The 23372-nt window shown below is 40.7% G+C and overlaps 2 protein-coding genes across 4 annotated transcripts in view; both read right to left on the bottom strand.

Moving 5' to 3' along the window:
* gtdc1 (glycosyltransferase-like domain containing 1) overlaps window positions 1–1882 on the bottom strand; it is a 42918-nt gene extending 41036 nt beyond the window's left edge. Inside the window, exon 1 of the mRNA XM_050049219.1 lies at window positions 1858–1882. Coding sequence (XP_049905176.1) covers window positions 1858–1869 — 12 coding nt within the window. The 5' untranslated portion in view covers window positions 1870–1882. The remainder of the gene's footprint in view (window positions 1–1857) is intronic.
* A 1379-nt stretch (window positions 1883–3261) lies between these two features.
* Window positions 3262–23372, bottom strand: part of zeb2a (zinc finger E-box binding homeobox 2a) — a 66577-nt gene continuing 46466 nt past the window's right edge. For 2 of the 3 annotated variants that reach the window (XM_050049178.1, XM_050049179.1), the window contains 6 exons: window positions 23042–23233; window positions 22421–22635; window positions 17967–18078; window positions 15149–17070; window positions 13505–13685; window positions 3262–6859 (listed from right to left, as the gene is read on the bottom strand). In XM_050049178.1, coding sequence (XP_049905135.1) covers window positions 6240–6859; window positions 13505–13685; window positions 15149–17070; window positions 17967–18078; window positions 22421–22635; window positions 23042–23233 — 3242 coding nt within the window. In that variant the 3' untranslated portion in view covers window positions 3262–6239. The remainder of the gene's footprint in view (window positions 6860–13504; window positions 13686–15148; window positions 17071–17966; window positions 18079–22420; window positions 22636–23041; window positions 23234–23372) is intronic. The other variant, XM_050049180.1, reaches the window with a different exon arrangement.

The following is a 23372-nucleotide window of genomic DNA, read 5'->3' as shown; positions in this document are numbered from 1 at the left end:
TGACGTGCACTTGTAGATAAAATATAGGCCTATATTAATGAAGGTTCATTAGTACGGTTTGTATTTCTCTGTAATGTAGCACAGTGTTAACAATGTTACTGATACTATTCTTTCTCACACCTTCAACTCAAACCACCAAAATACATCATTTAATAATTACATTAATATCGTAAACATGCGGGAGACTAGTCCACTAATGGCTCTAAATGACGACTATTGCTCAACTAGGAAAATTCTTAGTCAAAGGCAGCCCTAGAAGAAATTCTGATTTATGGTTCTACAGGTATTCATTGTCACAATAAAAATGATTCATCACCAAGTCAAAACTAACTTCAGAAGTTTCACTAAACCAGTATCAGCACACAGTGAGAGACAGAGTTCATATATTCGATCTGTTTTAAATAAAAGGTGTTAAACTGTCTACAGTAACTGAAGCTTTCATGATTCAGATTATTTACAGATCCTCAGATTAAAACTCAGATCTGCTGCTGATATGAGTTACTGAAACCACGACAGAAAAATCTTAGAAATCTGCTTCATAATGACCAGTTTCAATTTAAAACATGACTCATTTTCTGTCTCGCAAATATACTGCAATACTACCACACAGTATTTACCTCCAGAGTACAGAGATCTGCACCTTTGCTTTGAAAAGCTAACTTCATGTTCCTGCTCTTCACTTTACTGACTGATGCTTTTACTTACACATCAGTGGTTTGAGTTTATTACTGTTTAATATTTACAGTCTTTTACTGTATTTTGTTTCTACTGTATTTTACATCAACAAGAATATATATGTTTTACTGTATCACTACAAATAAAACCACCTTTATCTACTCATGTACATTTAACTCGAAAGTCTACTCAACTGCAGTAAAAGCACTACTGTGAAGTGTAGTTACAGTACTTTAATAGAGGTATAAATACTGAGGTGTAGTTACAGTACTTTAATAGAGGTATAAATACTGAGGTGTAGTTACAGTAATCTAATAGAGGTATAAATACCGTGAAGTGTAGTTACAATACTTTAATAGAGGTATAAATACTGTGAAGTGTAGTTACAATACTTTAATAGAGGTATAAATACTGAGGTGTAGTTACAGTACTTTAATAGAGGTATAAATACTGAGGTGTAGTTACAGTAATCTAATAGAGGTATAAATACCGTGAAGTGTAGTTCCAGTACGTTAATAGAAGTATAAATACTGTAAAGCGTAGTTCCAGTACTTTAATAGAAGTATAAATACTGTAAAGTGTAGTTACAGTACTTTAATAGAGGTATAAATACTGTGAAGTGTAGTTACAATACTTTAATAGAGGTATAAATACTGTGAAGTGTAGTTCCAGTACTCTAATAGAAGTATAAATACTGTGAAGTGTAGTTACAGTACTTTAATAGAGGTATAAATACTGTAAAGTGTAGTTACAGTAATCTAATAGAGGTATAAATACTGTGAAGTGTAGTTACAGTACTCTAATAGAAGTATAAATACTGTAAAGCGTAGTTACAGTACTTTAATAGAAGTATAAATACCGTAAAGTGTAGTTACATTATTTTAATACAGGTACAAATACTGCAGAGTGTAGTTACTATTAGCTGTTAGCCTTAATAGTTCTATTAGCTCTGTTAGCCAAACACACAGCAGGCAGGAATGCTAACAGCTAACTAGCTCTCCTCTTCCCGCTCAAAACACCCACGTAACCCCCGCTGACGGCCGGTACCGTCCTCCCGGTGCACCGGAGCTCTGTCCCGTCTGTCTCCAGAGGGACTCCGGTGCACCGAGTCCTCAGCGGGGGACAAACGGCTGCACGAGCTCACTCACACCATCAGTTCATTGACAGCAGCGTGACACTCACCTCTGACTGCATCTTCCGCCCGGCGCCAACTGACAGCAGACGTACACGCTGCGACGTCATCACGTCGCCTGATGAGCCGAGCCTGATGGGAGCAGGGCTGTAAGACCCGCCCCCCTCCGCTTCTGATTGGCTCCTTACTTCTTCTCTTTAAATCAAATATATCTGATGTTTAAAGGCCCATCAGGACACCGGAGGTGTAAATCCTTTTATACCAGTGGTGCAGCTTGTAATATAATGTAATAATATTGGTACTAATAGTTCTAATGATGGATTATCAGTTTTATTTCTGTTGTGTGTTTAAATCAGAAATGGATGGGGCTAAACCAGAAGTTGTTATCGACTGTGCGGTTCAATACCCACACTACCTCACTATATAATACACCAGAAAAAGATTTAGCATGTCCCAATACATAGTAAAGTTAAGTCAAATGCAATGGGCCAAAAATACCAGGATGGTCTGCTACATCCCGTCCATATTTTGCAGTCTGTAAGTCAGCATGCTTTTCTGGCTGTTCTGACCCACAATCCTCTGCATGGTAGATGTGGGCTGATCAGACGTTGCTACTTTTATTATCTATTACAAAACTACTAACAGAACAGTCTCAGTATTGAGCTTCAGATCACACAGAGATGAACAGTTTACTCAGATGATACTCATAAAAAGTACATTATTCGTATCAGATACTTCTTTCATCAGAATCTTGGGCTCTACCCTACAAACAGTCGCCTACGATCAGCAGACAGACATGTATTAATAATAAAGAAGAGCAGTGGTAAAAAATCATTGTGAGATTTTACCTATTTGTTAATTTGCCATAACATTTTTCATATTAATCTAAAAATTTCATCATCTGCCCCCCTGAAAAAAACCTACACACGTAAAAAAAAGTGGTGCAATTTTCCATTTTTTGAATGTTACTATCAGTAATATACTAAAATACAACTGTCAGACATGCATCATCACTATGATGAGGGTTGGTGGGTGGATCTGCAGCTCGTCTCGTCTACATGTCACACACACTGAACCTGAAACTGCTGCTGACGACAAACTGATTCAGATTAAAGCTACACATATTAATGTAAATACAAAAATCAAGTGCCGTGTGTCATGATGTCATGTTTTCAGTGCTCTGATTGTAGGAGGCTGAACATCTGTTGCACCGCTGACTCAGGACGTGTTCAGACACCGACATGTTTCAGTGTCTGATGATGCTAAATAAAAATCACTGACAAAAAGACGGAGAAATGTGAGTCGATACAAAGTGAAGTTGGTCCTGATGATGTGAGCGAAGAGAAATGTGGTGGTAACATGAGGACGCTAAAAACAGACGCCATCATCATCATCATCATCACTCAGCGTCTGTGTGTGTGTGTGTGTGTGTGTGGGAATGAAACAGACGGAGCTACAAGAAGAATAACACAGTTTTATTAAAATTTAATTTGGCTACATTTATTCGAGCATGGTCATTTCCAAGAGAAACTCAAAATTCAGTAATAATACTTCAGACATTTCAGGAATTCCTTCATCGACACCACGATCATCATCATCATCATCAGTCCTTCGTCACCTCTTCAGTGGGATGAATAAAGTGGATTTTTTTTAACTCTCAAAAATACAGTGTTTTCACAATAATCATCGTATCAAAAGTTCCCCAAATTTAGAATTTCCAGTAGTTTCAAAGGAAATCAAAGAAAAAACATGAAACAAATAAATTTAAATGTTCCAAATACCACAGACGCTCTCTGTTCATCATTTTTGCTCCAATAATCAATGACAGAATCATTTTTACTAAAATATATCTATTTAATGTGAGGAACTCTAATACTGTACACTACAGTATGAAATAAATAAAATTAGGAAATATAAAATGAGTCACATAAATAAAATGGTAAATTCTCAAATAAAAACAAAAAGAAAAAAAAAAGAAATTTATGTTGGAAAATTCAACAAAAACAAAAAGTAATACTGACAAGAAATACTGTCATGGAACAAAAAAATACAGGGAATTGCACAAACATATGTAAACTAACAAACTGCCATCTATCTACGCTAATACTGACGAGTCAAAGCAGGATGTAACGAACAGTGAAGCAGAGAGGACACAGGTGATGATGAAGAACACTGTACAGGGATGGCACTTTGCAGAAACGCACAGGTGAACAGGTTTGCATAATAAGGCTTTCTCTGGAGAAAAAATTCAACACACAAAAAAAGGCTCTGTCCTTTTTTATCTTTTTAACACGGAGCCCTTTCATATGACGCTCCTTCCTCTTCCTCTTTAAGACTCACGTCCACATTTTATTTTGAAAATCACACAGGTTTAAATGTTCCTTCACGTAAAGAAAAAAAAAATCAGGAGGCCCAAAATCGTGTGGTTAGTTGGCAAAAATAATAAAACAGGATAAAAATAATAAAAAAAACGTCACAGTAAAAGGAGACAAAAAATACAACAATAACACTGACAGGAAGTGACCGCGTGTTCGAGACTTTTTTCCCTCTTTTTTTTTTTTAATATTCACTTTTTTAAAATTTTATTTTGTAGTGATTCGGGGAGTCGAGTGCAATTTCCTGATGTGGGGTTTCGAACACGACGAGACACAGGAAGTTAAGAACATTGTAGCACCACACAGCTTTTAGGCCTTTATAATACTGTACATTAAACACAGCTTCACTTCGTTATAATGATAATCATTATTACTTCTTTTATTTTATCTTTTATTTTTTGCATAATGTGGATTTTTAAACAATCCCACCCAGCTTCATGACGGAGATGTTGGCGGTCATCGTGTCAGGGACTGTACACAAATTATTCTGGGTGCAGAGAGGAGCTGTAGCACGTGTTTCACTTTTTAATTATTAATGTTATTAATGTTTTGAGCCGATTTATAATGTGACTAAAGCCTAAACTGGAGCTGAACTTAATATGAAACATTTCCTAACACTTAAATTATCAGGTTCTATCTGAACAGCTATCAGTAATATATATAGCTAGATGAACAGATGTAGTGATGACTCACAGGGCTGGTTTGTGAGCTACTGTAGCTGCAGAGCTAATCGCTAACTCATCAGCCAGCTGGGAACATCCTAGTGCTAATCAGTCACAGCAGCTAATCTGTGCTCTGTTCACTCCCCTGACATTTAGTTTCATATCATTATAAGATAATAAGTGAGTGAGGAGGGACAACGATGAACAAGTAGCCGCCTGAGCTCTGAATGTCTTCATCACTGTGTAAACAGACCCAGTTAGCATTGTGTTAGCATCAGAACTGTTTAAAGGCTAACAGCTAGTAACCCGAATATATCTAAATATATACTAAATTCTTACAGATTCAATAAGTGGACATGATTTATTATCTCTATAGTCTTCACAGTGACTTCAGTTACTTATAACAACATTAATATTAGCAGGCAGGCTGTGTAGCCTGGTAGCTAACGTTTTAAATCGGATTTTAACATTTAACATTTCATAATGTTTTGAACTAAGACTTCGCAGAGCAGCAGAGTGACTAATGTGTTCACACCAAACGCAGTGCGATTTTTTTGTGACTTTGCTAGCTATTTGCTAGAATACTTTGTGTTAATTGGCTTCATATGTGTGAATAACTTGCATCATATGCATGTGGAACCGCTGAATCGATAAATGAACTTCCGCTGGTACGTCCTGAGCTTCGTACGTCCTTGGAGGATCTTAATGCTTATTGGCTACCGTAGTGCAAATTGGTCGCTTAAGTGCAGTTTTTTCAACTCCTGCGAATAAGCATATGATGCAAAATTGCGCTACTCACATCATTCATACCGCTTAATTCGCGTACTTCGCGTTAACTGTGTTGCTTCCATTGCATCAATCATGCTGCACAGCGGGAATTTGCTTCTAATCGTCTTCACATTGACTTTACAGGTAATTCACTTGTGCAAACTGTTTTATTTTTACACTCGGTGTGAACACAACACAAAGAACTGACCTGTTTAATTTTAAGACCATAACAGTTAAAATGAACCTGCACTAAGATCTGATCACTTATTAAAGAACATGTTTGGACAGAACAGATAGAACCTGATGATCTAAAATCTCACTGTGTTTCTGTTTCCTGTTAAAATGAAGTCAAAGTCGTCTCTGAGACGTTCGGTCCCAGTTGACGTCCGTCCTGAACAACAGGACTGTTAAACTCCTGATTTATTTATGTCACTATTGATTTGTTAAAATAAATCTCACAGAGTTAAAATCAAATATTAATCTGGGCTCAATAAAATAAAACTTCCTCTGGAGCGCCCTGAATCGTCTGTGTACAGTCCCTTCAAAATAAAAGCATGTAGTTTGTGAAACAGGAGGAATCGAAGCCAACGTGACAAATGTTCCAAAGCTTTTCTTTTTTTTTCTGGATCAGTCCTCCTGGTCCGACTTGCCGTCTGTCTTCCCTTCTCGTGAACTCTCGTCCATCAGCTGCGTCGTGTCTTTGCCCTCGTCATCCCTCGTCGAGTCCATCTGGCTCCTGCTGTCGCCTTCCTCCTCCTCTTCCTCCTCCTCTTCCTCCTCTCCTTCCCTGAAACTTGCGTCCTGTCTGTCTGTCACCTCCTCGTACGTCTTGTTGTCCACTTCCCTCTCCTCTCGTCCTCCCTCGCTGCCGTCCCTCAGGATTGTGCCGCTGCCACCGCCGTCATCCTGCTGGTCCTCAGGGTCCGAGTACCCGAGCGGCCCCAGCCCCTGCAGGTAGGCCCTCCTCATCAGCAGCTCGGTGGGCTCCAGGCCTCCTCCCCCTCCTCCTCCTCCTCCACCCTTGTCCCTGGCCTCCCTCTCGGCCGCCTCGCGCTCCTCGGCCTCCCTCTTGCAGTAGGAGTAGCGGTGGTTCATGTGCTGCGAGTATGAGCCCGAGTGAGAGAAGCGTTTGCCGCACTTGTCGCACTGGTATGGTTTCTCTCCGGAGTGCAGGCGCGAGTGCTCGATGAGATGGTGTTTGTGTTTGAAGGCCTTCTTACAGATCTGACACTGGTGAGGACGCTTCCCTGCGGAGACACAACACACAGGAGGACAAGAGTCAGGAGGACGCCGCAGGACGGACAGGAGACACAACACACAGCAGAGAGACGAGCAGCATCAGGAGGAAACATCAGGCAGCAAACACACACAGAGCAGGTCGCACCAGGGTCACGTTTACCTGACCTCTCTCCTTTAAGTTTTTCAAACCAAACGTTCCCTTGTTTCTTTTTTAATTCTTTATTTTCTGTGACTGTAAACTGAATATTTGGGTTTCGGGTTTTTGGTTCAACAAAATGAGACATTTAAAAGTTTAAAAGACTGAAAAAAGAAAAACTTTCACAAGACATTTTCTGTTAGTTTTGTATCTTACAATCACGTTGTTGTTCTGATGTAGTGCTTTTATTTTGAAAGTGACTGTATGCAAACTGTACATTTCCTGTGAAAACAGAAGTGTATTATGTATTTTGAAAGAAGAGAATGCATGTAACAGGCAGAACTTGATACGGCGTCCTAGAACGTCAACAACCAACACACCCAGTAAAATAATTAAAGGTCACCACTAAACACTGAGCCTTTGTGTTTATTTCATGTTCTAATTTTTATCTTTGATGTTTATGAGCCGTCCTGCTGATGTAGTAAATGACATATTAATGAAGTTGTTTTTAAAAGTTGAAACAAACTGCTGCAGGTGGGGAACACGGGGCTAACATTGGTTTTTGGCTTACTGTGATGTCATTTCCTGGATGCTATATATATCCCTAAAATCTGTACAACCTGAGCTGAAAGGTTCTGCAAATGAATAAATCATAATAATTGATTAAAATATTGAAAAAGTGTCATAAAAAAAAATTAATTAAATTTTACAAAATAAAACCAAAAAACACATTGATCAAAAAGATTTTTAAATATAAAAACATTAACAAAAGAATTCTTAATACTGAATAAATTATTAATACATAAAACCTAAATTAATGCCCAGTCCCTTTTGCTCGCCCAGTGTGGCAACACATTTCGACTAATTAAGGCCCGTCTCAAACAGAGGCCTGGTCTGGTTGCCCTCGATAGAAGGGATGGACAAAACCAGGTTGCTGGAATCTCACATGAGCTAATGTTAGCTAGCTGTCTAAATCACACTTACAAATATAAATGTTAAAACTCTGGTCAGTGTGGAGATGCTACACATTTTTAGCTCTGTTAGATTCTCCACAATTTCAATTCAATTCAATAGAACTTTATTTATCCTGGAGGAAATTCTTATGCCAGAGAATGCTTCAAATTACAGTAACAATAAGTACAGTTACCACACTTTTAACGATTCACAACTAGTAACAACCAGTAGGTTCCCCGGGTTGGGGTCACTCACTAGGCCCATTTTTAAAACAACAGAGTTTTAAATATCTGGCAAAATACACAGATATATAAAATAGAAGTGTTTTCAAGGACAATCGTACTGGAACCACAAGAACCAGAGAAGACCATACGTCATTCAGCTTTACCACTGTGACAAAAAACAAACCCAAAAAAAAAAAAAAAAAGACACAAACTGTTTGAAATAAGATTTTTTTTTTTTTTTTTTTTTACGAACAGGCCAAATAACGTTACTTCTGAAGCTGTCATAAAGTCAGAATATGTGTCAGTTCCTAAATTACCCAGTAAGTAATTCATATTCTTTTAGTCCGTAAGGGTTCTCAAAAGAATCAAAAGGGTTTTTCATAAAAATTAATCCGAGTTATGTTATTGAGTTATTGTTTTAACAGTATAAAGTGGTGTTGTGTCGGTGTGCCACCAGCCGTAATCCTTGAGTGCCATAAAACTAGTATCGTAATTCACCCTCTCTCTGTGATGCATGTCTGTCGGGGCTAGACCAAATAAATAATTAATAATCGATATGTTATTCGAAGCCTATTATTCACATTGGTTCAAATTAACAATTTGATTGTATCTCCTGATCTCTTCTGAGAAACAGTTTTGTTTAAAAGGAATTAAAGGCCTGTCTCAAGTATAGGCCTGTTGAGTTCAGTGATTTAAGCAAATAATAGCCCGGGCTACTAACTGAAGTTCTACAGTATACCAGTGTAGCTACGGCATGTTAAGTACAGTAATGTACGGTAATGACGTGATGACAGAAGCTTTCTGCAGCAAAAAGAATGAATGGTACGGTTTTTATTTGAGGTCGTCTGCGGGACATCGGTTTTTAAAGGGTTAAAAAAGACAATAAAGTTTAAAATATAGGTTACAAATAAAGTTGTTGAAAGTTTAATCAAAAATCTTAAAGTCAGAATTCATAAAACTGAACTAACTGAAATTGACATTTTAAACTACATAAGAGGACGTCTCTCAGCTGATTGGCTGTTCTTCTGTTGAGAGACGCCTGATTGGTCGACTGTCTCAGAGCAGATGAAACGTGACGAGATGAATGTGAAGCTGTTTCAGACCGAACACGTCCTCTCTCCCCTCGGCTTTAAAATAACACTACCGCTGACTCTCTGTGTCCGTCTGTTGCTGTGACGACGGCGAAGCGAGACGAGATGCCTAGGACGCCGCGAGGCAACGTGAACCTGCGACAGCCCGCGGTGACATCACAGCACCAGATTTAAACCTGAAGAGGAGCAGGGATCCTTCACAGCCGTAACACCACCGCCTCCTCCTCTTCCTACTGACACACACACACACACACACACACACACACACTGGTGGATTTACTACGACTCCGTACGAGTGTAAATTTCTTCCATCTGACTCTGAACAGGAAGCTTCAGGCTGCTGCCAACCGACAGGCTGAACGCCGTCCAAACACACGTCCCACGCACACATGCACCAAAACACTGCTTCACCCTGACAATGCCAACACACACACACACACACACACACACACTGAAACCGTGCATGTACACAGCTCCTCACAAACACACATACAGGCAGATCGTAGCCACAAATAGACTTGGAACGGCTGAAACATGCACCATCGCTGGCATACTTTAACACACACACACACACACACTGACACACACGCACGCACACACGCACACACATGGTGTGGCAAAAATAACCGAGACGGTGGATTCTTGCTCTGAGTGACGGGGGGGGGGGGGGGGGAGGGGGGGGTGAACGAAGGATGATGCAACAGAGTGAAAGAGACGAAGGTAGAACAGGTCAGAGCTCTGAACACAGGATGGTTCTCAGGTGAGAGCGTCGCCGTGTCGTCTCGACCAAACTTCATTCAAAAAATTCTGTTTCCAAAGATCAGATTAAAGTGACTGGTGTCCGCACGCATCAGAAAGTTTTGTTTCCAAAAGACATCACAACAAAAACAACAGTAACGACCTAACACACACTAACACTGCTTTCAGCCCTAGAGTCGTCTCCTTTGGTCTGAATCAGGGACTCCTGTTGTTCCAAAGTTGTATAATTGCCTAGAGTTGGTTTGTGTTCTCACGGCAGCATTTACAAGAGGACCAGATCAAATGCCTTGTGTGAGAAAGCTGCTCTTGATTGGTCAGAATTTCCATGTGGGAAAAATCCAGGAAGTAAAGCAAACGTTGAAGAAGAGTACACTTGCAAGATAAATGTGACACTTTCTAATGTCACAATGGAGGGACAACTACGCAGGTTGATTTTAGCGCTGCTCATCGTGGACTATATTGCTGTCATTGTTCATTTTAGTCAAACCATACAGTTTGAAAACGAGGCGCGGCTCCAACTAGAAAACAATGTTTTGATGCATTGGATGTGCTGAATGTGCATATTAAGGCAGTACAGGAGGAGGTGCACATTAATAATCCTCCAGGACTGTAACATGCTCATGTTTAACCCAAACAATGTGTCATGTGACTGCAGTTGCTTCACATCCAGGTCGGAACACCTTCTCACCACAAACCAACCGCACCAGAGTTCCTTTGTAACCAGACTGAGACCACCTCTTCAAGAAGGTCTCGGTCTGGTTGTTTTGGTGCACACCTGAGTGTGACTGCTGTGTTCACACCTGCCCAAACGAACCGCACTGAGGGGGCAAATGAAGTTGAGTTTGAGCTGAAACAACTTCAGCTCAAAGCGGGAAAGTTCCCCATGTCATATCTTTTCCCCCATTGTCCGATCGGAGGATTTGAGAGGCGGGCCTTCTGTGGTGGTCGTGGCAACAAGTTTACAGTTGGTAAATGACATTTTTACTATGTTAGGCTCGATGATAGACAGCAGGTTGTCAAACTGGCCCTGAGTCATCCTAAAATATGCCTGTAAATGTCCACGATGGAGGAGAAGCTCCTGGACCAACTGGTGGTACTCCCCATGATCCAGCCTCTTTTTTAGGGTCTCATGTACCCACACAGATCTCTGTTTATCTGCTGACAGCCTCTCACCCTCAACCAGAGCTACAGACAGTACCCTCTGCCTCAACATGTCAGGAACTCGATACTAATTACTGTGAAAAAAAACCCCCCAAAAAAACGGTAGATTGATTACACAGGAACGTTAGGGTGCAGCGTTGATGGGATGGTTGCTTGGCAACAATAAAAAGGCGCAGTGTGGTAAAAAGGCAGTGCGGTGCGCCTCACGATTTGCAACAATTTTCAACCTGCAAAACACTTCCTGTATGATCAGGGCCTTGGGAGTTATGCTTCACTGTATCATTTGTTGAATATAATTAGTTGTTTTACATAAATGTGCAGCTCTAATATGAACAAACATTCTTTTCATTATTATCTTAATACAAAATACAGAAATATGAAGGAACGGGACAGGAGCTCTTTGAAGATGAATACTCAGGTAAGAACTTTGATTTGTACCAAACGTCAGTTTATAAAAAACTGATTTTAGGGGCGTCGGTAGTGTAGTGGATAGTGCCGGCGGCCCATATACAAAGGCGAATCATCACCGCTGCAGCGGACGCAGGTCCGACTCCGGCTTGCAACCCTTTCTGCATGTCATCCCCCCACTCTCTCTCTCTCTCTCTCTCTCTCTCTCTCTCTCTCTCTCCCCATTTCACCCTGTCTCTGTCCATTAAAGGCAAAAAGCCCTGAAAAACTAATTTTTAAAAAACAAACTGATTTTAGCATTCGAATACTGATTTGGACGTCAGTTACTATGGCAACAATCGTAGCCTCATAGCATCAAAGCATTTGGGACAGCCCAGGTCCAAATCCATTTGACTTTATATTTCATTCTGGACTAATGCAAGATGTGTTTGAGATTAAAATATTGTGTAAATAAAGTTATAGTCTCTGTGCAGGTGTTTGATTCCACTTTCTCTTTTTATTACAAAATTTGACTTCCAATTTTCACAACTATCTTTTTTTTTACAAAGTTCCTCTGAATTTCAGCCTGATGTGTTCATGTTTTCAAAAGTACTCAGAGATGATTACTCATTTATTGATTTTGGATTCAGATGCATCAGAGGGTTTCGTGTCCGACACAGGTCACAACAGAAAACATCAAAATGCTGTCAGAGGACCATTCATTTGTAATTTATATTAAAACACCATAAAAAAAACATAAAAGAAGCACGCTCAGGATTTCTACAGTTAAAGGTGAGTCAGATTTAACCTTTTAAGACTTTTTAAAAGCCACTCTGAGTGAAATTTAAGACCAGTAACAGTGACGGTGGTGAATGGTTGTCTGTCTCTATGTGTCAGCCCTGTGATAGTCTGGTGACCTGTCCAGGGTGAACCCTGCCTCTCACCCAGTGTCAGCTGGGATAGGCTCCAGCTTCCTGTGACCTCAAATAGGATAAGGGTTACAGAATATGAATGAATACACGGACCAAAACTGAAGGAAACTTACTAAAGGTTAGGGACAATTTGTGGTTAAAGCTTAAGAAGTATTCTGTAAATAATTTAAAAATGAGATGTTACTAATTAATATGAGACATCACAATGCAATGTAAAAAAAAAGGTTAAAAAAATCCTATTTCCTGTTTCTTTGCATTTTATAGACTTCTGAAAGATGATTTAAGACGTTTTAATACACTTAAGACCTTATTATTTTTAGGTTTTTTTTTTTTTTTACTTTTTAAGGATCTGTGAGAACATATATTTTAATGTTTAAAGTTGAGTTCCTGATGCTTTGTGTTTTGTTACCTGGACAGTGTGAGGACAACGATGACGATGATGATGATGATGATGATGATGATGATACGTTATAAAACCGTTGTCAGATCGTTGACCTGTGAGATGTTTGCTGGTGTGTATTAATATCACAAAGTGTTTGTTTCCAGTTGATAAATGTAAAAATGGACCACGTCTCTGCACTCATTAATATTTCCCTTTGATCTGCACACACACACACACACACACACACACACACACACACACACACACATGCATGCACATGCAAACATGCACACCTCCTCCTCCTCCTCTCTACACAAACACATCACAGTATGAATGAGATGCTTCTTATATTTGGGGCGCTGAATGTTTATGTAATCCTCTCCATATTAAATGATCCCTACCCCCTGCTGAAAAGAAAGGAACATGTTAAAGGCCATGGTTTACAGAGAACAAAACAGAAACAGCAGAGAAGAAGAAGAAGAAGAAGAAGAAAGAAACTACGAGTGGGGGAGCTACGTGATCAGATAAATAGATAAATAAAAGGAGAGAATGAAAAAATAAATGAAGGGAGAGGGCACAAAGCATCGGGGGTGGGGTAAAAAAGAAGTGTCCAAATGTTATATATACCTGTGTGCTCATATTTGTGTCTTAGGAGGGAACTGGTCTTCTGGAATGTTTTGTCGCACAAGTCACACGCGTACATACCACTTTCAGTCTTCTTAATCTTCTTCCTGGACAGCAGCGAATCGCTGTCTGTCAGGTCGTCCAGGCCTGACAGATAGTCCGCCGTCCCATCCAGCAGCTCCCCCTGAGACACAAACACACAGCCATTCAATAATCCAACACCTGACACCTTCTGCTGCCACCCCCACCCCCCCACCGCCGCCATGATCCCACGTCTGGACAGAGCTTAAAGGCCCAACCTGGGTAAGTCCCCTTAGAAAAGGGGGGACACATGGTGTTGTGTTGGGATTTTATAGACAGAAACCAGGTGAACAGAAGGAAGTGGTTTATCGTGACACCAACTCACAGGCGTTTCTGTCGAAAAGGAAGTGGCTCTCATCATCAGAACATCAATGTAATTCAATCTACCTTTATTAACAACATTACCTCACACCTCTGTTCAGAACAGGGACGTCCGTTTGGGTTCATTTTGCTTTTCCTCGTCTGACACCATTAACCATTAAGTAACTAGTTAATTTCTAAGATAGAAAAACACAAAATGATGTGAAATCTAAGAGACCTCTCCTTTAATTCCTGCACTCCACCGACTCAGTGAGTCTTTAGTACCACATTTCAAAGCTCTGTCTATTTAGAGGAGGAGACATTTTATATTCTGTTGTCTTTGCAGACAGACAGATAGCTGCCCACTTTACACCCTCCAGTCTACACTAGCTAGCTGATGTTAGCCTTGGTTTCTCTACACTGCATACTACCCAGGTCAGGTGGAAGCAAGCTAGCTCATTTGTGATTACTGCTGGTAACGCCATCCTGGTGTCGGGATGATGTTGCTGCAGAAACATGGTGGTATTGGGATATATAGGTGAGTATACCCACTCCCTCCGTAAACTACCCATCTATATGGCAGTACAGCCACCTCATTAACTACCACCACACCACTCCCATCACCACTAGCTAGCTCCCACCAGACCCAGGTAGGTGTGTGCTGCAGAGTGGCTATGGCTAACATTAGCAGTGGAGACCACAGGGTGGGTGGGACAAGGTGGTGTACAGTGCAGTAAACTGAAGAGAAGCAAAATGAACCAATAGACCAACATGCGTAACTGGTGAAAAATATTCTTGGCACTTAACCAATTAATGGTAAACCGTTGACATCCCTAGTCCACAGCAGCTGTTCTGTATCTGTAGCGTTTGATCATATCACACTGTCTTCCTCATCAGAAGAAGTGGCCCAGTTCTTGTAGAATTATAAATATTCAAATGTCCGCTGTCCTGAGCACCTGACCGACTTCTTGCCTGTTAGCTAAAAGGCTGAAAGATGACTGGTAACCTTGACAACAGTTGTTCATGGAGGACCCTGGCCTAACCAAGGCACTGAACATAAACCCCTAAAAAAGAAATCTTATCTTAAAGAGTTCCTTGATAATTGGGCAGCTCCTGCTGAAAAAGATCATGTGATATGATCAGAAGCTACAGAACTCTAACCATGGAGGTTTTGCGATGTGACACGCCCGCATGAGTCAATTTTGGAACTATTTCAGAAAGCCCCAACGAGTATTTTGACAATATCTGAACTTTTGCTGGTTTTACCTGGAAACCTGGTTTCCGTTGGTACTTCCTCCTCTGCTGCATTTCAGCAAACGTGGCTGCCCCGGTGGCGTAGGTGTAGGCCATGTGGGGCAGGAAGCTCATGGGGTCAAGGCCTGGGTAGGGCCTGAGGCCTGGGATGGTGGCCTGGGCAGGAGACATGAAGGTGGGTGGAGGAAACGCTCCATGAGGTGGCAGAGAGGTGTAGACGGGGCTGCCAGCAAAGGGGTTAATCCCAAAAATGGGACTGGTGCTTTTCTCCAGCTGGTGGACGGAGTTCCCTCCACCATCAGAGCCCAGGACCTCCTTCTTGATGTTGACCAGGTCTAGGGGCCCAGACACCTGGTCTCGTCCTAGCACCTCGCCATTGCGCTCAATGATGAAACCGTTGGGTCTGGGTCGCTTCTCCCCCACAGACAGGAGCCTCTGCGCCATGTGTTTGGGCAGCGACAGATCCAGTGGTATATCCCCGTGGGTGTCCTCAGAAGCTAGGCTGTTTGGAGTGTAAGAGCTACTCTGAGAGTTTTTGGAGGAAGTAGAGGAAAGGTTGAGGGGTGATGGAGTGTCACTCCTCAAGTGGTCCAAGGGGTCTAGTGGTTTGTCCCCTGTTGTCTGCCTGTTGGCTGTAAACTTGTTGGCCTTTGTGAGTCTGTGGGCGGCATCACCGTTAGTGAAGCCTCCGTGTAAATCTGAGGGAGGAAGTGACATCGGTGACCGGCTAAAGCTGTGGTTAACATCCGGTGCACCACGGTCAGGAGGGGGCGATTTTTTGCTCAGACTGCCTCCGTGGTGGTTTTGGCTCTTCCACTGGGCAAACCACTCCTTGACGAACTCTTGAGGAAGGCCTACAGCAATTGAGATCTTGAGCAGTTCCTCTGAGTTGGGCTCAGTGTTCATGGCAAAGTAGGCCTTGAGCACTGACACGTGGTCCTTGAATGGGTTGATGGGGCTGGTGGCCCGCTCAGTGCTGGACAGCTCAGAGGGTACAGCCCCCCTGCGTCCGGCAGGACTGCACTCGGCCGGCTGCAGGACTGCTTTGATCTCCTCGTTCATTTTGCACAGGTAGCGTTCGTGTTGGTGCAGTGGGATGGGCCCGGGGAAGGTCTCCTTGCAGTACTGGCAGGAGAACGGCAGGAACTGGTTCTGACCGTCGTGGCATTTCTCCTCACTGCTGAGATCAATGGAGTGGTTTGGCTTCTCCTTCTTGACATCCACTTGCCTCTTGGAGTCATCGATCAGACTCTTGGCCTCGTTGACCTTCTCCAGCGTGTAGTCGATGATGCTCTTTGTGGGGCTGCCGTGGCCCACCACCTGGAAGCCAGCCTGGGCCAGCCTCTGCTCCTCCATCTGGGCCCCCAATTCCTTCATGTAAGCCCTGAGCTTTGAGATCTCCTCTGGGTTCCCGTCCATCTTCTGCCTGCACACCGTATTGTCCACGATCTGAAGCACCTTCTGCACCTCGCTCAGGTTGTTCCCGAGAGAACCTGAATAGCCTAGCAGGGGGAGGTCCAGCCCCAAGCCTCCAAGATGTTGGAGGGGGCTCTGAGAGGAGCTGTGGATGCCCAGGGGGCTTCCCCCTCGGCCGTTAAGGTAGACCGGTCCCCCAAACCCATGCTGAGAGGCCATCAGCAGCCGGTACTCGTTGAAGTCCATGGGCTCAGCTTTGATGTCCAGCTGACCCTGCTGGTCTGGAGGGCCGAGCGGGCGCCCATTTTCCAGTTTGTGGCGGAGCTGTGCGAGGGTGGGGCTTCCAGGCGATGAGGTCGTGGAGTTGGGGGAGGAGCCGGGCTTGCCGGTGTTTCCGTTGCGTACTCGCCCGTTGACGGCGATCAGACCGATGCATTTCTTGCTGCTGATGTGGGAGCTGTAGGAGCCGGAGTGAGAGAACCGCTTCTTGCAGTTGGAGCACTCGTATGGCTTCTCACCTGCAACACAAAAGAAAATATTGATTATTATTTAGTTTCAGATAAACACAGGTTTATCCTGTAGTTCAAGACACCGTCAGAGATGGGTAATTTTTCTACTTGTTATTTGTTTTTGCAGATAAACATGGTGTTTGTGCAGCTTGTGATAATTTAAACTACTTTGACCATGACTGAATGTCAGGCTTTATTTTAACAAATCAGCCTCCGCTTTAGTTTGATTAAGATTTACAGGACCCTAAAAGGCTCAAAAAGCAAATGACATTGTAGTTCACTGCAACTAGACGGGATTTTGTTTTTCTCAGGCCCTATGATTTCTGCGATGTGGAAAACAGACAAAATCACGGAATTTGATAGTAAAAATGGAATCAACTGTAAAAGGGGGAATTATTATTGTAACTCTGCTTTAATTTAAGCATGTAGATGAGTTACTGTCTGTTATTGAGCTGACATGTTTACTGTTGCAGGCCAACAAAATATCATCAGATTTAACGGGAGTTTCACAGAGATGGTGCTCCTTTAAATTAATATATGCACATATTTCACTTTTCTAAACTCTGTCACTTTTGAGTCGACTTGTCTTCTGTCAGTCAGATCTGTATGAACGTCTCTGAGCTGCAGCATCATCACAGTGAATCCTGTCAGTGACTTGACATAAATGTGTAAGTGTGAATCATTCATGTAGGAGCTCAGGATTAGTGTCAACGCTGTAAAGGAAAATGTAAAAGATAAAATCAGTCATGGTGAGATGTATTCAAAGAAAACTTGTTTCTATTTGTGTTGAGCTTTGATGTCGTCCACATGGCTGAACTGCTCTGACATGAAACAGGTCATGAGTCATCCAGCCCAGATTATTAATTGTAGGCAGTGGCAAGTGTTTCGGGGGGAAAACGACTCACCACTGTGAATACGAAGATGCTCCTTCAGGTGATGTTTGTATTTGAAGGCTTTTCCACACTCGCTGCATTTGAATTTGCGGTTTCCAGCTCCTTCGTTGAGCAGTGGCGGCGGCTGCAGACAGTAAAAACAAAAGGCAGAGTTATCATGTGATGGAGACGAGTGGGAGTCAGTGAGGGAAGCAGATTACGAGTGTGGAACAGAAGCTGACGGGGGAATTTAATAGTATTTAGTGAAGCAGATCTGATAGCGACAGAGAGATTCTTAAACTCTTTTTATCTGAGACACATTCTGAGAAACAGTGTGGGCCGACTCTGTTCAGAGGTAACACGTCGCTCGCTGCAGTCCCACATTTGAAATGCAAATAAAGAGATAAACAAACACAGTCGGAGGGAGACGTCCCCCCCAACACCACCAACACCACCAGCAGCACACTGCAGTGGATGTAAAAAGTTGACGCTGAGAGGGAGCGTTTCAGATGAATTATTTCACTGGATAAAAACGGTTTTGTTTGGTTTATTTTTTATGATAAGTATAATAAAAGAAATACAAAACAAAAGTGCTGATTCATCACCACCTGTTTTATTTAAAACATTGCAGCGTTTAAACAGTGAATTTGTTGATTAATTAGAAATTAAGACATGAAACACAGAGAGATCTCTGAATTGATACTTACATTGATTTTATCATTATGTATTTAATATTTGATATTATTAGTATTGCCTGCACTGCCTACTGAAACTGCTGCATTTACTCATACTGCTCGTGTATTTACTGTATATCTGGGTGATTCCTTAACTACCATGGTTTTTGTGTCCCTGACAGAAAAACAAAAAACTAAAACTCATTTCCTATTTTTCTATTCTTAGTTGACAAAAAAGGGAACATACAAAAATTAAATGATGGATAGGTCATTGTTTTAATTATATAAAAACTGGTCTTTAATGTGGTTTTAATATTTCCTTCACCCCAGAACCAGATTTTGGATATTCAACCCTGCTTCATTTTGAATTTAGTATTTTTCTTATGTTATATTCAAATACAAATGACACATAAACCTCCTCTATTATTAAATGTGTCATGTGTTGTAATATTCATCAGTATTTTCTGTCTTTTTTCATGAATAGAACACCTGTCCTTTAAGTTTACTATTATTTCCACCTCACTGTACAGTTTTTTGTTAAATCAGGATTATGTTAATTGGCTGTTATTTCCAAACAGCTCACATTTCCTTTAAATGTACAAGAAAAACAGCATATATTTTGTGTACATTAATGCTATGCTAAAACAGACATTAGCAAGCTAACACATCATGTGATTTTTTTTAAGTGACAAAATGTCTTTTCCATTACTTTGTTTATTGTGATGGGAAAGTCATATGGTAATGGAAATATCAATGCTAGAGTTATATGACTGGAAATACAACACTGATACACTTTTCCATACATGTTAGATTTTCTAAACATATGATACAACATATGATTATTTTGAGAATCTACCAGACTCTAGATCAGTTCTCAGTCTTTGAAATGACAGTTACACTTTAAGACTTTTTAAAATTCCTCAAATGTCTTTAAATGTGACTTCAACTTGAAAAAATCATGGACATAATCATAGACTTTCTGTATTAACCATGAACTCCTACACCAACTTCCCAAGATCTAACATATTTATAACCAACCATACCATATTTATCGTCCATACTGGTAACCTGTTTCTGATTGTATACTGTATAAATTTCATTGCACTTTCGTGTTAGCCAGTTTTTATATGTTGAACCTCACTGTTAGCTAGTTTCTACATTTCAAACTTTATTTGTTAGCTCGTTTTTATATTTTTGACCTTACCGTTAGCTAGTTTTTATATTTCCAACCCTACCGTTAGCTAGTTTTTATATTTCCAACCCTACTGTTGGCTAGTTTTTTATATTTTGAGTCACAATGTTAGCTGGTTTTTATACTTTGAACCTCAGTGTTATTTTTTATATTTTTCACCTTAGTGTTAGCTATAGTTTTTATATTCTGAAGCTTATTGTTAGGTAGTTTTTATATTTTGCACCTTAGTTTTAGCTAGTTTTTATACTTTGAACCACATTTATAGCAAGTTTATATATTTTAAATGTTATTTTTCACAATTTATTATATTTTTTGCAACTGGGGTTATTTTATTGTAAACTAGCTTTTATATTTTGAACCTTACTGTTAGCTATTTTTTAATATTCTGAAATAAACCGTTGAATATTTAGTTTTATATTCGCTTTAAATTGTATTTTATATCTCCTATACATTTGCTGTTCTGCTGTTATTTTAGTCCATGTGTATTGCACGCTATGTGTATGCAGTCGAACTCAGTATTGAAACTGGTGCACAGTAATTCCCCTGGAGATAAATAAAGTTCTATCTTATCTTCTTTTATCAGTGTTTCACAGCACCAACAGAAACAGACTCACAGGGGTCTATAAAATCTGTTGGAACAGAAATAAAGTCAAACAATAAAATATCTGGATTAAAGAATAATAAATCTAACTTGTTTTTGTGGTTATATTTTAATAGATTTGATTGGTTAGTGATGGATCAGTGGTAAGTGGTGAGTGAGAAACCATCTCTCTTTAATAGTTTAACTCACAGGAAGTACACAAATAAACAAGCACTTAAAGTCATTTGGGGATTATGATCTTTTAAAGCAGCAGGGAGAAGACCATCTGCTGCTGGTTAGAGTGGTGATGGGGGGGGTCAGGTATGTGTGACGGTGGCGGTGCTCTGAGGTCTGAAGCTGACGGGTTAACTGTGGAAATGTCATTATGATCAGTGTAATTGGTAAATTGAATGATTCAGAGCTTAGTGAGCGACTCTAATGTGAGTTTTGGATGATGAGGGGCAGCAAACAGGCGTGTGCAGGAAACATTTATTAGATCACCATTTAACACCCTGAACTGTACCAACATACTGCTGAACTACAGCCCTGAACACAACACTGAGGCCTGTATACGTGTCTTTATTACTGCTCATTTCTAATCTCATCTGTTCCACTTTGTGTTCCAGCAAACAGCTGATCTACAAACTCAGATGGCCCCAGGAAGTCAACATGCTGCTCGCACATCCCACACACGGGCTGCCAACCAGCTCATCAGCTTTTATTAAACAAGAAGAAACGACTGTCACCGGACAGACTGGGATGACTGGGTGGGACAGAATTTAAAAACACAATTCTGTTTGAAAACCAGGAGTTTACTTGTGAGGGCTGTTTGTGAGACAGAAAAATTAGAAGACATGCAGGAGAAACAACACAAGACAAAGACATGATAAAATAAAATTTAATAAGACTGAAATTTATCACCATGCCAGCGGCTCTGTGAATCTATAAATGTAAAGGAAACTACAGTATTGTAGAAATGGGACGGCTGAAGAGCAGCTACCTGTTTCAGTGTGTGTGTGAATGTTGTACACACTTTTTACATTTGTTTACCAGCCATAACAATTAGGACTTTAACTGACCTTTACTTTCACTGCTTATTATATGAAAAGCAGCAATTCTGCAGCCCGGAGGGTTAAAAAACCTAAATCATTTACATTTTTTTTGCCTAAAAAAGTGACCAAAACATCTAATTAATATCTAAAATAGTTACTAACTAATGCCCTGTCAGTCAACTCAGTTCATCGACACCAAGCCATCATACTGGATTAAATCCTACGTTATTCTAAGTGAACCCAAAGGACTTCTGGAGTTCCTCAGGGCTCCGGTCTTGGTCCTCTTCTGTTTTACCTCTGCATGCTCATAAAACATGCAAAACAACAGCATCTCTTACCACAACATTAACATAATGATGTCACCAAGTGACCAAGGTCCTGTGCAGCTAATTTATTTCTATTTTAGCTACATTTTAAAGCTTAAACATTCAGTCGTTCAGAAAAACATTGTCTTTAAAGTCATTTTTTTTGAAGAAAAACTGTCAGAAATTTTTTTCCTCTGAATTCTAAATATACATTTTTGCTGGTTTTCTTAGTCATCTATGAAAGTACACTGAATATCTTAGGGTTTTAAACTGCTGGTTGGACATTTCATCTGACATTTAATACACCAAACGGTTCATGTATGAATTTAGAAAATGGTTAAATGTATCTACATATCATGAAAACTTTAATTTTAAGTTGCAGCTATAATCCTTTTTTATCTTATATTTTGTTATTTTTAAGTCCTATTTATATGTCTTCTTTATACTGCATCATATCTCCTCTTTTCATGTCTTATGTCCAGCACTTACAAATATATTTGCTGTTTATCCAAGCTGTTCAAACTCTCAGAATGTTTATAAATGTTTCTAAACTAATGTACAAGACAGGGGTCAAATCAGCAGAAACAAACATCTACGCTGACACCAGACTGTTTCCTCTTACAAGGAACTACAGAGGAAATGCAGAGATGAAATGAAGGGTTTGTGCAGGTGTGTATTTTTTACCTGGTCTCTAGCGGGTTTGTGCGTGGTCATGTGACGCTCCAGCTGCGTGCGGTGGCCGAAGGTGTCGGCGCACAGCGGGCAGGTGAAGCTCTCCTCGTTCTTCTCGTGGCGGTATTTGATGTGTTCCTTCAGAGACGTCAGACGCTTGTAGCCGCGGTCGCAGTAAGGACAGGTGAGCAGCTGGGCGAAGTCGTCAGGTGTGCCGGAAAGCAGGTCTGCAGCCGGAGACAGAGACAGGTCAAAGGTCAAACATCAGGGGATAGAAGCTGATGGATAATAACTATTGTTTAAACTTTAAGCTCACAAAAAAGAAAACAAACCAAACAAAAACACAACTTTTTATTTACAATTAATAGAAATAATAAACTCACTGACTCACATTAAATCTGATTTATTTGGGAATTGTCTTCTATTGTCTGATCTTTTTACATATATTTATTACATTTTGTTATCAAGGATAATTTATTTTTAAAAAAAATAGCACAAGAAAAACTACTCATAAAAAGTTACATGTTGGATTAATTTATTCCTATTTTCAATAATAATCAATAAAAATTCAGAATTCCAAAATCTAATATAGTTTCCTTTACACAGTACTGGATATATTATAGGATATGTTACCATGCTCGCTCTCGTCCTGACCGATGGCCTCAGGCGTGCCCAGTCGCGTCACCTCCTCCGGGGCTTCTGGGTATATTATGGCGGTGTCGCTACGCTGCAGGTACTCGGCAATGGTTGCTGGGTGACCATCGCCCTCGTCTAGTTTACTTTTTAAGTACTCGTCCAGCTCGGAGACACCTTCCAGTCGCTTCACTGGGGACAGGAAACAAACAGGTGATGAGTTCAGGGTCAGCAGGCTTCGTAAACAGCAAACATAATCACATAATATGCTTCCTTTAGGTAACATCATTAGAAATCACTCTATAAATTTCCATTGTTATGCGGATGATAC

Source organism: Epinephelus moara, chromosome 7 (genome assembly GCF_006386435.1).
Source record: "Epinephelus moara isolate mb chromosome 7, YSFRI_EMoa_1.0, whole genome shotgun sequence".
In the NCBI taxonomy this organism is placed as follows: domain Eukaryota; kingdom Metazoa; phylum Chordata; class Actinopteri; order Perciformes; family Serranidae; genus Epinephelus; species Epinephelus moara.
This window is presented reverse-complemented; position numbering and strand designations above follow the sequence as displayed.